At 40.6% G+C, this 14,417-nt stretch overlaps 1 protein-coding gene and 1 pseudogene across 2 annotated transcripts in view; one reads left to right on the forward strand and one right to left on the reverse strand.

Annotated features, from left to right (window-relative positions):
- The first annotated feature begins 5,100 nt into the window (after positions 1-5,100).
- GRAMD1C (GRAM domain containing 1C) overlaps positions 5,101-14,417 on the forward strand; it is a 148,917-nt gene continuing 139,600 nt past the window's right edge. For both annotated transcript variants that reach the window (XM_074214547.1, XM_074214548.1), the window contains exon 1: positions 5,101-5,189. In XM_074214547.1, coding sequence (XP_074070648.1) covers positions 5,163-5,189 — 27 coding nt within the window. In that variant the 5' untranslated portion in view covers positions 5,101-5,162. The remainder of the gene's footprint in view (positions 5,190-14,417) is intronic.
- LOC141507840 (ankyrin repeat, SAM and basic leucine zipper domain-containing protein 1-like) lies at positions 9,551-10,744 on the reverse strand (annotated as a pseudogene).

The raw sequence follows: 14,417 nt of genomic DNA on the forward strand, positions 1-14,417 counted from the left end.
GGTACTCTCCTCAATGATGACTGCTGGAACTGGAAACAGGTAATTTTTGGACACTGCCATTTCCAAGGTTCTTGGATTCAGAATCAACATCTTAAGCTCCACACATTCAAACTGAACTCATTATTTTCCCCAATAAGGCCTTCCCTCTTTTTACTGTGCAGGATCCTACTATCCTCCTCGTCACCCAACTCACAAACTAGATGTCATTCTCAGCTCCTCACTCTCATGTCCTCTTCCCTCCCCATAACTAATCTGTTTCTAAAACATGTTGATTCTACCTTGGTTATATTTCTTGCACACTCCTCTTTAACACTATCATCATCATGGTTCTGGCCCATATCACCTCCCTCCTGGTGAGTAGCCTGCTAGTTGGTTTCCCTGCCAAGACTCTCCCCACTCCATTCAACCTTCAAACTGATCTTTCTAAATAGAAGATCCGAATATCTCTTCCCCCTACTCAATAAACTTCTGTGACTCACTGTAATCTCTGTGATTAAATATAAAATCCTTTCTTTTACATTCTAAGTCCTTCACAACCTGCCTCATCTTCTTACGCTTTACATTCCCTCCACTTGTACTCATTCTGTCACCTAGTAAAACTGACTTCCTTGCTGTCCCTTGAACAAGACACTTCATCTGATTCCAGACAGTTTCACTGGCTATCCCCATGTCTGAACTGCTTTCCTTCCTCGTTTGTGCTTTCTCAGATCTCCTGTCTTCCTTTAAGTCCCAGCTAAAATTCCACCATCTACATGAAGCCTTTCCTCTGATATTTCTGATTTATCCTGTTTCTCTAGTTTGAACAGAGTTGTCTCTCCCATAAAGTTTCTAAAAGTTCCTTGAGAGTCAGGACTGGTTTTTTGTATTTTTTTGAATTTCCAAAACTTAGCACAGAAACTGACTATTAAAGCCTTAATCTCCACTAAGGTCTGAGGGCAGTGTGGTCAAAGTGGTGCTGTGGTGGTTCAGCTAGCCTGGGATATGTGGTCTCCCATTCTCCCCTTAGGGATGATGACTTGAGCAAAGAGTTGACTAAGGAAGACAACAGCTCATGGGAAGAGTTGATGCTTACTGGAAACAATAAAAAAGAAAAATGACTTAAAAAACCCTATGTGCATAATGATAACAATATTCACTTTCACCTAAATGAGTGTGCCCTTGAATTTTGTTTTTGTTTTTCTTGTTTTCTGTCTCTGTAGAAGGCCAGAAAATGATTTATAGGGGAAATGAATTCTGGGGCTCTCTCTTTACCTGAAATGAGTTTGTCCTGAAATTTCACTTATCTCTTTACAGCAAAGAAGGAATAACGTTTGTCCTTTGTTCTGGAAGAGGACCATAACATCAGGAGGTGATACCATGACAAGCACAAGAACTGGATTTGAGTGAGGGGGACCTGTGCTAGTCACCAGCCTCACTTTCTCCTCCAGAGCCATCTGGGTCTGGTGGCTGATATGAATCAAGATGATAGGAGATGGCCCTGGGTGCAAGGAAGTCAAGGGTTAAGTGATTTACCCAAGGTCATACAGCCAGTAAGTGTCAAGTGTCTGAGGCCAGATTCAAACTCTCATGAGATTCTGCATCCAAGGCCAGCGTTCTATCCACTGAGCCACCTAGCTGCCCTGTGCTTCAGTTGCCATGCTAAGTACTTTTGACAAATAGTATTTCATTGATTCTCCTCAAGAATTTTGAGAAGCTGGTGCTATTATTATTTTCCTCATTTTACAATTGAGGAAATGGAGGCAGAGATTAAGTGACTTGTCCAGATGTACACCGCAAGTATTTGAGGCTTAATCTTCCTGACTCCAACTCTCTCTCTCTCTCTCTCTCTCTGCAATGAAATCTCTACCCGGAGTTTCTAAGGACTTCAACCTACTATTGAATTTAATTATTGAATTGATTGATAGCCTAGAGTTGAGAGGAACCTCATTTTTACAAATTTTATTGTTCCTGAGAAAGGAAGCAGAAAGTCCTTCATTCTGTTATGAACTGTTTTATTTTATCACTTTGTTTCCCTTTGATGAACTGAAATGTTCTGATATTATGCTGATTTTTTATTGTCAATTACAATTTTAAAATACACTTATCATTTTAAGAAATGACCATTGTACTTGGTGTACAAACATATTTTAATCTAAGATGACAATTCATCCTGCGTCAAAGCCTCTTGGAACCTATTTGACTAGACTTTGATTCAAATCTTGTCAAAAGGTTTTTAAAAACCTAGGGGGCAGGGGATGGATAAAGCACCGGCCCTGGAGTCAGGAGTACCTGGGTTCAAATCCGGTCTCAGACACTTAATAATTACCTAGATGTGTGGCCTTGGGCAAGCCACTGAACCCCATTTGCCTTGCAAAAACCTTAAAAAAAATCTAGGGGACAGCTAGGTAGAATAGTGGATAGAGCACCAGCCCTGGAGTCAGGAGGACCTAAGTTCAAATGTGATTGCCTAGCTGTGTGACCTTGGGAAAGTCACTCTTAACCCTGTTGCCTTAAATAAAAAAAAAAAATTAAAAATCTAAATAAAATTCACTAGTGGTTTCTCCTTATTCATACGTATTTACCTCCTTATAGATAATTTCCCTTTACAAGGTTGATTCCTCCAAAATAAAGTATATCATTATTCATCTTTTTGACGGTTCTGACAATTATTAAACATGTTGTTGGTTTGCCAGGTTTTTGAATTAACTAAATCTCTTACTTGGTTTGGATTAAATTTTGCAAATTATAAATTTGAAAATAAAATGTCAAGGGGCGGCTAGGTGGCACAGTGAATAGAGCACCAGCCCTGGAGTCAGGAGTTCAAATCCTGCCTCAGACACTTAATAATTACCTAGCTGTGTGGCCTTGGGCAAGCCACTTAACCCCATTGCCTTGCAAAAACCTAAAAAAAAAAATGTCATGGGGTATTTCATTTTATTTGATTTTTAAAAAAAAATTATTTATTCAAGGAAATGGGGTTAAGTGACTTGCCCAAGATCACACAGCTAGGCAATTATTAAGTGTCTAAGGCTGGATTTGAATTTAGGTCTTACTGACTTCAGAGTTGGTGCTCTCTTCACTGCGCCACCTAACTGCCCTGGGCATTTCACTTAAAAAAAAATCAGGGTCCCTGAATCTTTTATAGGCAGCCAGGTGGCTCAATGGATAAAGCCCTGGGCCTGGAGTCAGGAAGACCTGATTGAAATTCAGCTGTGTGATCCAAAGCTAGTCATTGAAATTCTGTTTGCCTCAGTTTTCTCAAATGTAAAGTGGAAATGATAAGAGCACCTCCCTCACTGGGTTCTTCTGAGTATAAAATAAAATATTTGTAAAAAGAGTTTTTTTAAGTGCATAGTAGGTTCTACATGAATGTATGCTATTATCATTATTATTATAATAAAACTCCTAAACCAAGAAACATCATTGCATACATTTGGGAAGAAATATGAACTTAAAATAGCTTAGGAAAAACCTGTACAACACACTTAAGAAGTGCAAGATCTGAAGCTATGAATTGAATATCGTATTTGCTTTGTCTTTTATTGAGAAATTTATGAATTTTGTATGGAAGAAGTGAGAAATGTAGGAAAAAGTGAGGAGGGAAGGTGGGATGGTTAGAGATTTCCAACTCATTGCAAAGCCTTCAAGCTCTACTTAAGGACTGAATTATGAAATCTCACAGGTGGAAAGGGTTATGAGCCAAATCTGAACAAAAATGTTCTCTACAAACAGCCCTGAAATGTTAAATAGCATATTTTCTGCTAGATAGTCTTCAAATGGAGACTGTCAAATGATAATTTTAGCACCTTCTTCCCAGGGTTAGGAATCAAATGAGGTTCAAATGAGATATTCATAGTGATTTTAGAATAATGACTGATAAATAGAAAGTGCTTTTAAAAATGTTAGGTACTATTATTATCTGAGTTCATCATCCTGTCTTCAGACACTAATTGTATGACCCTGGGCAAGTCACTTCTACCCCTCTCAGCCTGCTTTCTCATTTATAAAATGGGGATAATAACATCAGGGTTGGGAAGATCAAATGAGTTAACATGTAAAGTGCTTTTAGAACCTTTAAATACTATATAACTGCTAGCTATTAATGCAGAGAGCTATAACATCATTGTTAGCTATTACTGTATAGCTATTACTATATTCATGATTCTGTTCACTGCTATTTAAAAAAAATCAGATCACTGCCATCCTATTTGTCTTTCATACAATATTCCAAAATTTTTAATGCAGTTTAAAACTATTAAAGCCTTGTATTATGTCCCTCCAGCTAAACTCCTTGGCCTATCAGCCCTTCCTCCAAAGAACAAACATTTTCTCTTCCCACTTGAGGGAAAAAAACAATTGAAGAAAATCCTTTAGGCAAATATTTATAGTCAAGGACTGAATTTTTCCTCCAATGAAGAAATGTTTATTTTCTTTTACTCCTATTGGAGGAAAAAATAACAAATCCTTTTGACGCATATGCATAGTCAAGGAATGAATTCCCCCCAAAACATATTTTTTCTTTTCTTTTTATTGGAGGATCTTCCCCCCAAATCCTTGTACAGTTAAGGAATTCCACCCCCCCACTTACATTTATTTCCCTTTCTTCCCATTGGAGGAATTCTCTCTAATAAAATCCTAATAAAATTATGTATAGTCAAGAATGAATTTTCCTCCCTGAACATAAATTTTATTTTCTCTCTATAGGAGTACCATCACCCTCCATCCTCGTAATTAGCGTTTCAGTCTGCATTTAGTCCCTTCTTCCCATTGGAGGAATTCTCCCCCAACAGAATCCTAACAAAATGATGTAAAGCCGAGGAATGAGTTCTTACTTCCTCTTCTTCCCCTTGGCCCACAAAACAAGCAGCCAGCCCCACGCGTCCCGGGGGCTTCGGGTGGGGGAGGGGAGGCTCAGGCCGGCTCTGGCCCTCGCCGCCGCCAGGGGGAGCGCGGGAGCGAGCCGGGGCGGAGGGGGCGGGGAGGCTGTGCGGCCGCGCGTGCGCTCACCGTCCGCGCCTTCGCCCCGCCCCGCCCCCAGGCGGAAGGTCACCCGACAGCCCGGCGCGTGGTGTGAGAGCGGGGGCGGGGGGCGGGGCGGGGCCGTGCGGGGGGGATGGGGCCGGAGCGCGGGCGCGCCTGCGCGGTGCCGCCCGGGCAGGAGGCGGCGGCGGAGGCGGGCAGAGATGGAGGGGCCTTTGACGGCCCACCAGGTAAGAGCGGGCTCCGGCTCCCCCTGGAGCCCGAGGCGCGGAGCTGAGCCGGGGCGGGGGCGCATTTCGCTCAGCATTCCCATTGGCCGTGAGTTCCAGTCTTGCCTGGTATTTATTTCACTTTGTGAGCCTGCCACTCCGCGCCCGTGCCCCCCCAGGCGCCGCCTCCCCAGTTAGCCCAGATGCCACCCTGGCACCCGCTCACAGCTGTTTGGTTGAGGGAAAACAGTTTGAATCCTAGACTTCATCCAAAAAAAACCCGTTAAATGCCCCCCCCCCCAGGCGGGAATTACAGCGCAGGGAGTGTGTGTGTGCCAGAGCCTCTTCCTTCATGCCCATGGGCTGTGTGACCCTGGGCAAGTCACTTAACCCTGCCCGCCGCCTCCTGATGGCAGAGGAGCGAGTGAGGCGGCAGACTTAGCCAGTTCACCTGCTTGTCATGGCATCGCCTCCCTGAGGACAGGATCTTCTTCAAGAAAGGACCGCTTGGGCACCGAGGTGGGGCACCACCCTGGAGTCAGGAGGACCTGAGTTCAAGTCCGGCCTCAGACACTTAATAACGACCTACCTGTGTGGCCTTGGGCAAGCCACCGAACCCCATTTGCCCTGCAAAATCCTCAAAAAAAGAAAAAAAGTACAAGTTACGGAAAGTCACTTAGCCCCACTACCTGGCAAAAATAAAATAATAGAAAAAGAAGGAAGGACAAGCATCACTATCATCATCAGCATCATTTCCTTCTAATGGAATTGTAAATCCGTTGGCCCGGTTAAAGGCATTGGTAGCCCGCCCAATGAAATCTGGGGGTGACCCCGGGCTGAGAGGGATTGCTGACACGCTGGGTGAGATTAGGATGCAAAACCACCTTGACAGACTAGACCATTGAACCTAATTCACCCATCCTCCTCCCTCTCACAGGCAGACTTCCCTGTAGTATCGATATTTCCTCCAACACTTGAAACCCCCAAGTTATTTAATCTACTCAACTCCCAGGACCTTCTTCTCTACTCCACCTCAGCCACAAAGGGATGGTCCTGCTTTTCATCTTGCTCTGTCATCCACAAGTGTTACATCTCATGTTCAAAAACTTCAAAAATCTCTGAATCCTATTGTGATCTTTTCTCCTGAGGAACAGTAGAAAGAGTGATGAACTTGGAGTCTTGCGCCTTGGGTGGCCTTCCAGTGCTAAATCACTTAACTTTTCTGTGTCTTAGATGCCTCAGCCATAAAATAAAGGAATTGGACTAAATAATGTTAAAGTCTAAGCCTCATCTTTGCCTTCATTGTGACCTCCAGTCTCTTCCCTCTTAGTAGCAGGCAGATTGCACTTTCCTCTCTGCCCATTCTTGATCCCTTAGTGAACCAATTTAGCTTCAGATCAGCTTCAACTCTTGAATCCCTTTTCCCCATTTTGTGTAGGAATAGAGGTTGAGAAAGTTAGAAAACTGTTCTGATCGGGTCTAGGACAAATTTACATTATCTAACATTAACCCCCAGGTAGCTCTTTTGCTCACCGCCCAATCTCTGTCCTGTTCTTTAGTGCAATTATAGCACCTCTCCTTCCTCCCCCTCCACCGCCCCCCCATGTTACTCTTAACCCTCATCCTTTCAACTGAGAACTCTCCCTAAATCTTCAGACTCTCTCTATTTAGCAATTTCTTTCTTTTTACCTACTGAAGAGGAATCCGCCCCAAAATGAGGAGGGTCCTCCCTGAGTTTTGGCCTTAAAAATAAATTAAAGGGTGGCTATGTGGCGCAGTGGACAGAGCACCAGCCCTGGAGTCAGGAGGACCTGAGTTCAAATGTGGCTTCAAACACTTAATAATTACATAGCTACGTGGCCTCGGGCAAGTCAGTTATAACCCCATTGCCTTGCAAAAACCTAAAAAAAATTTTTTAAATTAAATATTGTTAACCTTTAGAGTTTGTCCTAATCCTTAAGAAAGAGCAAAACAGAATTAGGTTAAAATCCACAGATATTAATGTTGTTAAGTTTCAAAGATTATTCGGGTGTCTGTGGGGGGGGGGGTGTCTAACGAGAGAGAGAGACAAACATCCAAAGACAAAGCTTTGAAAAGGGTTTTTTCCCCTTCCACTATCAGAAGGTGGGATCTGAAAACCTACCTCTCACTTGTCTCATCAAAGGAAGGGAATGGGGGCGGCTAGGTGGCGCAGTGGATAGAGCACCCGCCTTGGAGTCAGGAGTACCTGGGTTCAAATCTGGTCTCAGATACTTAATAATTACCTAGCTGTGTGGCCTTGGGAAGCCACTTAACCCCGTTTGCCTTGCAAAAAAAAATACCTAACCAAAAAAAAAAGAAAGGGAATGGCTTGCAACCTGTCCAGGAGGACAGCCAGGAGGCTTGACACTTCTCCTCCTAGAACATTTGTGTCTTATCAATTATTCAAGGACCTTCACAATATCCCTTTGGGATATTGGCACATTTCAATGACCTTTGATATTAGTTATTAGAGGTCAACACTACAAATAAGAACCTATCTCCCTGATCTTAAAAAAGAGTCTTTTGAACCCATCATCCACATTAGCTATCATTTTGTAACTTTCCGTGCCCTCTTGGCTAGCTGCCTTGGCAAACTTGTGTAGACTTTGTATCTCTACTTCCAGTTGAATGAAGACTGAATTGAAGTGGGGGAAAGCCTTGATGTGGAATGGTGAAGGTTTGAGCTGAGAGAAGGGTATATCGTAGATAAATATTGTGAGGGGAGAAATGATAAGATTTGATAACAGATGGAATTTGTGGAGTGGGTGAGAGAGAACAGTTGAAGATGACAACCAAGGTTGGGAGGCAGGGTAACTGGTAGGATAGTGATGTCCTTAATGGGAATATGAAAGTTGAGAAGAGATTTTTGGAGGAAAGCAAATGCATTCTGTTGTGAACATATTGTGTTTGAGATGCCTAAATGTTTATGCATTTCAGGATGTACTAAAGGCAGTTGGTGGGGCAGCTAGGTGGCACAGTGGATAAAAGCACCGGTCCTGGAGTCAGGAGTACCTGGGTTCAAATCCAGTCTCAGACACTTAATAATTACCTAGCTGTGTGGCCTTGGGCAAGCCACTTAACCCCATTTGCCTTGCAAAAAAAAAACCTAAAAAAAAAAAAAGGTAGTTGGTGACACAGGTTTGGAGTCGAGGGGAGAGACTTCAGCTAGCTAGATTGACTTGAGAATCATGTGCCAGAGATGATAATTGAGTTCATAGTAGCTGATGAGTTTGCCAAGTAGGATAGTATCAAGCGAAAAGAGAAAAAAATCCAAAAAAAACCCCACCCACAGTTTAAGATGGTATCTGGATAGAAACCTAGCAAAGGGGACCGATAGGAGTGATTAGAAAATAGGAGCAGTGACTGTCCAGGAGGGGGATGATTAACAGTGTCAAAGGTTGCTGTGATGTCAACAAAAATCAGCATTGAGTTAGTCTTTAAACACAGCCTGCCACTGTGTTAAGCCCTGGTGAGACAGAGAAGTCAGAGACATTCCCCGATTTGAAGGAGATCATATCGAATGAGGGAGACAACGGGCAAACAGCTATTTATAAATAAACTATATGTGGGATAAATTGGAATTCATCAATAGAAGACACTAGAATTAAGTATGAGGGAAGCTGATGGATAGGAGATGGAATTTTTAATTTTAGCTGGGATTTGAAGGAAATTAGGGAAGCCAGGAAAGCTGATTTTTTTTTTCCTTTGTTACAGACATGCATAGTCAAACTAGATAAAATTCTGACACTGGCCGTATTCAAGAACATATATCTTATTCTGCAACTTTAGCTAGCATTTCTTTTTGATTTTTGCAAGGCAGTGGAGTTAAGGGACTTGGCCAAGGTCACATAGCTAGGTAATTATTAAGTATCTGAGGCTGGATTTGAATTCAGATTCTCCTGACTCCAGGACTGGTGCTCTATCTACTGCACCATCTAGCTGCCCTGAGTTATCTTTTCTTTATTAGGAGATGGGTAGCCAGCCCCATCATTGGTCCTCTGGAATCATGGTTGATCATTGCATTGATCAGAGTCTGCAAGTCTTTCAGAGGTGTTTAACCTTCATTATTATATAAATTGTTCTCCTGTCCTCTCTTTCCTCTATCAATTCATAAAGTAATCTTAGATTTTCTGAAACTATCTATAGCATCATTTCTTCCTTCCTTCCTTCCTTCCTTTCTTTCTTTCTTTCTTTTTTTAATAAAGGAAGGCTAGGTAAAACCTTATTTGAAGTCATAGAATTAATTACCTGTTATCTATATCTTGATCAAAATGAACAAATTAGATTTCCTAAGTCTTACAAAAAATCTGTAAGAAGCATGTTAGCTTGTTTTTAAATTGTTTCTACAAAGTGAGAGTGTTTTATTTTTTTGGGCCATTTTGCAATTTCTGAAGTAGTCTTTTGTTTTACAGACTTTTTTCACCTCCATCTTCAACATTACAAACCAAATTTTCACAAACATTTGTCAGCCTTTGGGAGGATTTCCATTCTAATACTGTCTTGTGAGAATTTACTGTAACTGGTTAGTTATATTCTGTATTCTTATAGTTAAATGTTTAATTTCAGCATAAAAACTGAAGAACTCATGATCACTGATTTCCAAGTTTATCACTTCAGTCAACTCTCCAGATTTTATGTTTTCTACCTGTTATTCTTTATCAGCATCCAGAATTTTTTGTTATTTTTGTTAGTCATTTCATTCTCTGTAAAATCTTCCTTTCTCATCATTAAAAGTTGTTGTAGGGTATTATAATCCTTTCATATTATCTATTGATAATTGATTTCATATGATCAAATCCTTTAAATCCAAAAGCTTTATATAAATTGAATTTATGATAATTTCCTGTGTCACCATCTATTGTCAAAAATCTGCATATGGCTTCCTCTTTGGATCTTTCCTTGTAATGGATTCTTAGTCAAGGAAAGTGAAGCGAAGAACTCTGATTATCTCCTTTAGCAATCTTTCTAGTTTTCTTTCCATCTTTGGTTTGTATTGGTTTATTAGTCCCTAGTTCAAGCAACTTCAAATCTATACTTTTATGACCTCAACATGCTGCCCACATTAAAGCTATATAACCAGTTTCATCTGAGATATTTGTTTCTGTTCCATGAACAATAAAGAGAACAACATCTAAGGGCTGGCCTTCTAAAACTGCCTACACGATTGAACACATATATTTTCTGCAAGCAACATTTAGGTTAGCTTTTCTTGAAAGTAGCAGTTGTACATTTTTAAAAATCTGACCCTCTGAAGTATGTAAAAAACATGCAATCATCAAAATAGTATAAAGGAACTTAACCATGAAGATAGTCACTCCACATTAGCAATACTAGCATCATATATGAAAAGAATGTATCCAAATTGAAAACCAGGTTCTGTACTTTTTCCAGAATTCAGGAGTTCTTCAACCAATGAAACATCTCCTGAGGTCAAAGCTTTATTAAAGTTTCTTTTTTTTAGTCAATAATACATTTCATTATCAAATATCCCAATAATTCTCTTCATTTTTTGCTGCTCTCTCTTCTACTTTTTTTTTTGTTGTTTTCTGTTTCATTTTACCGAGCAATGGGTTTAAGCCCAAGGTCATACAACTAAATATGTATTGAATCTCTGAGATCACATTTGAACTCAGGTCCTCCTGACTCCAGGTCCTGTCTTCTATCCATTGTGCCACCTAGCTGCCCTCACCTCCATTTTCTATGATGAGACAACCTAGAGAACCCATCATTTTTGGCTGGCCCACCTGACTCCTAGGCCCCTATCTCTCTTGTTCGGCACAACTACTTTCATCATTTCTCACAGAGCAATAATATTTCAAAACATTCATATACCATCATTTGTTTAACCATTTCTTGGTTAAATGAGCACATTACGTAGCTTCTTGCTCTTTGCTTATAACAAAGAAAACTGCTCTAAATATTTTTTGTCCATATGAATCCTTTTCTTTCTTTGATCTCCTTGGGAATATAGGCCAAATAGTTATATTTCTACTACAACCAATGAAGAGCCAGAAAACAAAATTTTTGTCATCAAAGACCTTTACCACCAGAAACTGATATTTTATCAGTAGAAATGCTATTAATGTGGGCGGCTAGGTGGCGCAGTGGATAGAGCACCGGCCCTGGTGTCAAGAGTACCTGAGTTCAAATCCGGCCCCAGACGCTTAATAATCACCTAGCTGTGTGGCCTTGAGCAAGCCACTTAACCTCCATTTGCCTTGCAAAAAAACTAAAAAAAAAAAAGAAAGAAAAAGAAATGCTATTAATAACCGTTACCATCTGCTTTGACCCTTCCATCTGACTTAGAACCAAAACCTTTCATGTTTAGAGTGTATGGACATTGAGAAATGGAATTATCTTGATTTTCTGTTTATATCCCTGGTGCTTAGTATAGTGCTTTGCACATAGTAAGCATTTAATAAATTTTTCATTCATTTATTTCTAAAACAAAGGGTTTGCACAATTTGATGCTTTTTTGATAGTCAGAAAATGCAAATTTATAGTTCCACCAGCATTATATTAGTGCATCTTCTTTTACCTTATCCTTTCTGAGCAATTGTCTTTTTCTTTTTTTTGCCCAGCTGATGAGTGTCAGGTAGAACTCTAGAGTTGTTTTATTTTATATTTTTCTATTTGTGATTTGAAATATTTTTTTAACTTTCTTGAAGTTTTTACTTTGAAAACTTGTCTAATCATATCTTTTTGACTATTCATCTGTTTGGTAATGACTCTTGTTCTTATAAATTTGAGCCAGTTTCACATGTATTTTGGATGAAACCTTGATAAAAGCAAGATGCTGCACAGTTTTTTTTCTCAGTTAACTCTTTCTTTCTAATTTTGACTACATTGTTTGACTACATGTTTTAGATTTTATAGAATAAAAATTGTCTATTTTTATCTTTTCTCATCCTCTTTATTCCTTTATGATATATATATATATAATATCATATATATATGTAAAATAAATATAGTTGTGAAAGGTATTTTTTCTTTATTCCTTTGATTTATTTATTGTTTACATTCTCATATGGGAAGATGGTCCATGTAACTTTTTTTTGTTTTTTAGTTTTTGCAAGACAATGGTGTTAAAGTGGTTTACCAAGCCACACAGCTAGGTGATTATTAAGTGTCTGGGGCCGGATTTGAACTCAGGTACTCCTGACTCCAGGGCTGGTGCTCTTTCCACTGCGCCACCTAGCTGCCCCCCCTTTGATTATTTATGATAAAGTTTGGTAGAATGACTGAGAAAATAACATTGGATTCAGCAGTTAAAATATCATTGAGGTGGTGTAAGGAGGACCTGAGTTCAAATGTAGCCTCAGACACTTGATAATTATCTAGCTGTGTGACTTTGGGCAAGTCACTTAACCCTAATGCTTTGCAAAAAAACCCAAAACCAAAACCAAAACATCATTGGGGGGGTTGGGCAGAGCCAAGGTGGCAGAGTAAAGAGTTTTCTTCCAAACCACTCTAGATCCCTCTATATAATGACTCCTAGAGTGACAGAACCCAGAGAAGGACTTATCTCCTGCAGTAGCTCTGGTGTGGGTCTGGACATGAATTTCCGAGAGTCAGTTTGGGTAGACAAACAAATCCAAACACAAGAGGTTGGGAAGTGAAAATATACCAACTTTATTTTTGGAAACTCAGACTTTTTATAGGAGAAACGTATCTTAGGAATGACTGTTTAAAAGAGACCCAGTTTTACAAATTCCTGGGTAAATTTACATTTATTTATTCTTAGAAAAATGCATGCTTCTCTAACAAAGAAACCTTTTACAACCATCCTGGAGCCACAGATTATCCTAGGTCAGGGTTCACTGGTGAGCCAACAGATCCATAAAATGAGCAATAATACATACATACCTTTGATAAAGAAGATCACCAAGGGTATATGAATATCACTCCCTGGGGCTGGCCCTCTACAAAGACTGAGTGAAACAATTTCCCGACCAAAGACAGTTTGGAAGATCTGCCAGAAGTGTCTGCAGGTTTAGAAAGGGCATGCAGTATAGTGCTGGAGCAAACCAGCTCCAGCTGTCTAGGAGCACCCCAAGGGATGCCTGGAGCCTTGAGGGCACCTGGGTCCTTGGCAGTGGTGGCAATTTCCAGACCTCTCAGCCTAGGGATTTCCAGGAATACTTTGGAAGATCAGCAGGAAAACTCTGCTGCACCAGAGTAAGAGTGGAGTCCAGTCTAGCACAGAGCTCACCACAGACCTGGCCCTGGGCACCAGGAACAGGTTGGAAGAGTCTGCCCACCCAGAGTCACCCAGCAGCTGCTTCCAGGGAACTCAGCCCTTGGACCACAGGAAGTTGGGAGACATTGCAGAGAGCTCCTTGCTATCCCTGAGGTAGGACTCTGTTGCTTTGTCCATACTCAGATCCAGGTCACAGTCTCAGGAAAAGGAGCAGAAGCACAACAGAGCTTGCTACCTGCAGAGCAGGGACCCTCCTCACAGCTCCAGGGCAGAGGGGAGTGCTTGTGGTCCTCCACAGACCGAGCTCAGGCTAGGGGAGCAGTCAGAGCCTCTCAGAAGACCTTGGAGGAACTGAGAACTTGCAAGTCCCTGATAGATGTCCCTGAAAGCAGCTACAAAGTCCCTCAAAAGTTGGGAAAGTACCTCCTCTACCTTGGAAGCAAAGAGTTAAATCGAGTCATTGACTGGGGAAATGAACAAACAGCAGAAGAAAAAAAATCTGGCCATAGACAATTACTTTGGTCCCATGGAGGATCAAAAAACACACAAAGCCTCCAAGAAAAATAGGTATTAGTCTTAGGATATGGCAGAGTTCAAAAGATTTTGAAAATCAAATAAGAGAGGTAGAGGAAAAATTAGGAAGAGAAATGAGAGCAATGTCAGAAAATCATGAAAATTGAGTCAGCAGTTTGGTGAAGAAGAACCAAAAAATGTTGAAGTAATATCTCAAAAACCAATTTGGATCAAATGGAAAAGGTAGTCCAAAAGACTACTGAGGAAGAGAATGCCTTAAAAAGCAGAATTGGCCAGATGAAAAAGGTGATACTAAAGCTCTCTGAAGAAAATAATACTGTAAAATGTAGAATGGAGCTCTAAGGGAAGCTGATGACCTTGTGAGGAATCAAGAATCAATAAAGCAAAACCAAAAGACTGAAAAATTATAAGAAAATGTGAAAATCTCACTGGAAAAACAACTGACCTAGAAAACAGATCCAGAAAAGATAATTTAAAAATTATTGGACTACCTG

The sequence above is a fragment of the Macrotis lagotis genome, chromosome 1 (genome assembly GCF_037893015.1).
Source record: "Macrotis lagotis isolate mMagLag1 chromosome 1, bilby.v1.9.chrom.fasta, whole genome shotgun sequence".
Classification (NCBI taxonomy): Eukaryota; Metazoa; Chordata; class Mammalia; order Peramelemorphia; family Peramelidae; genus Macrotis; species Macrotis lagotis.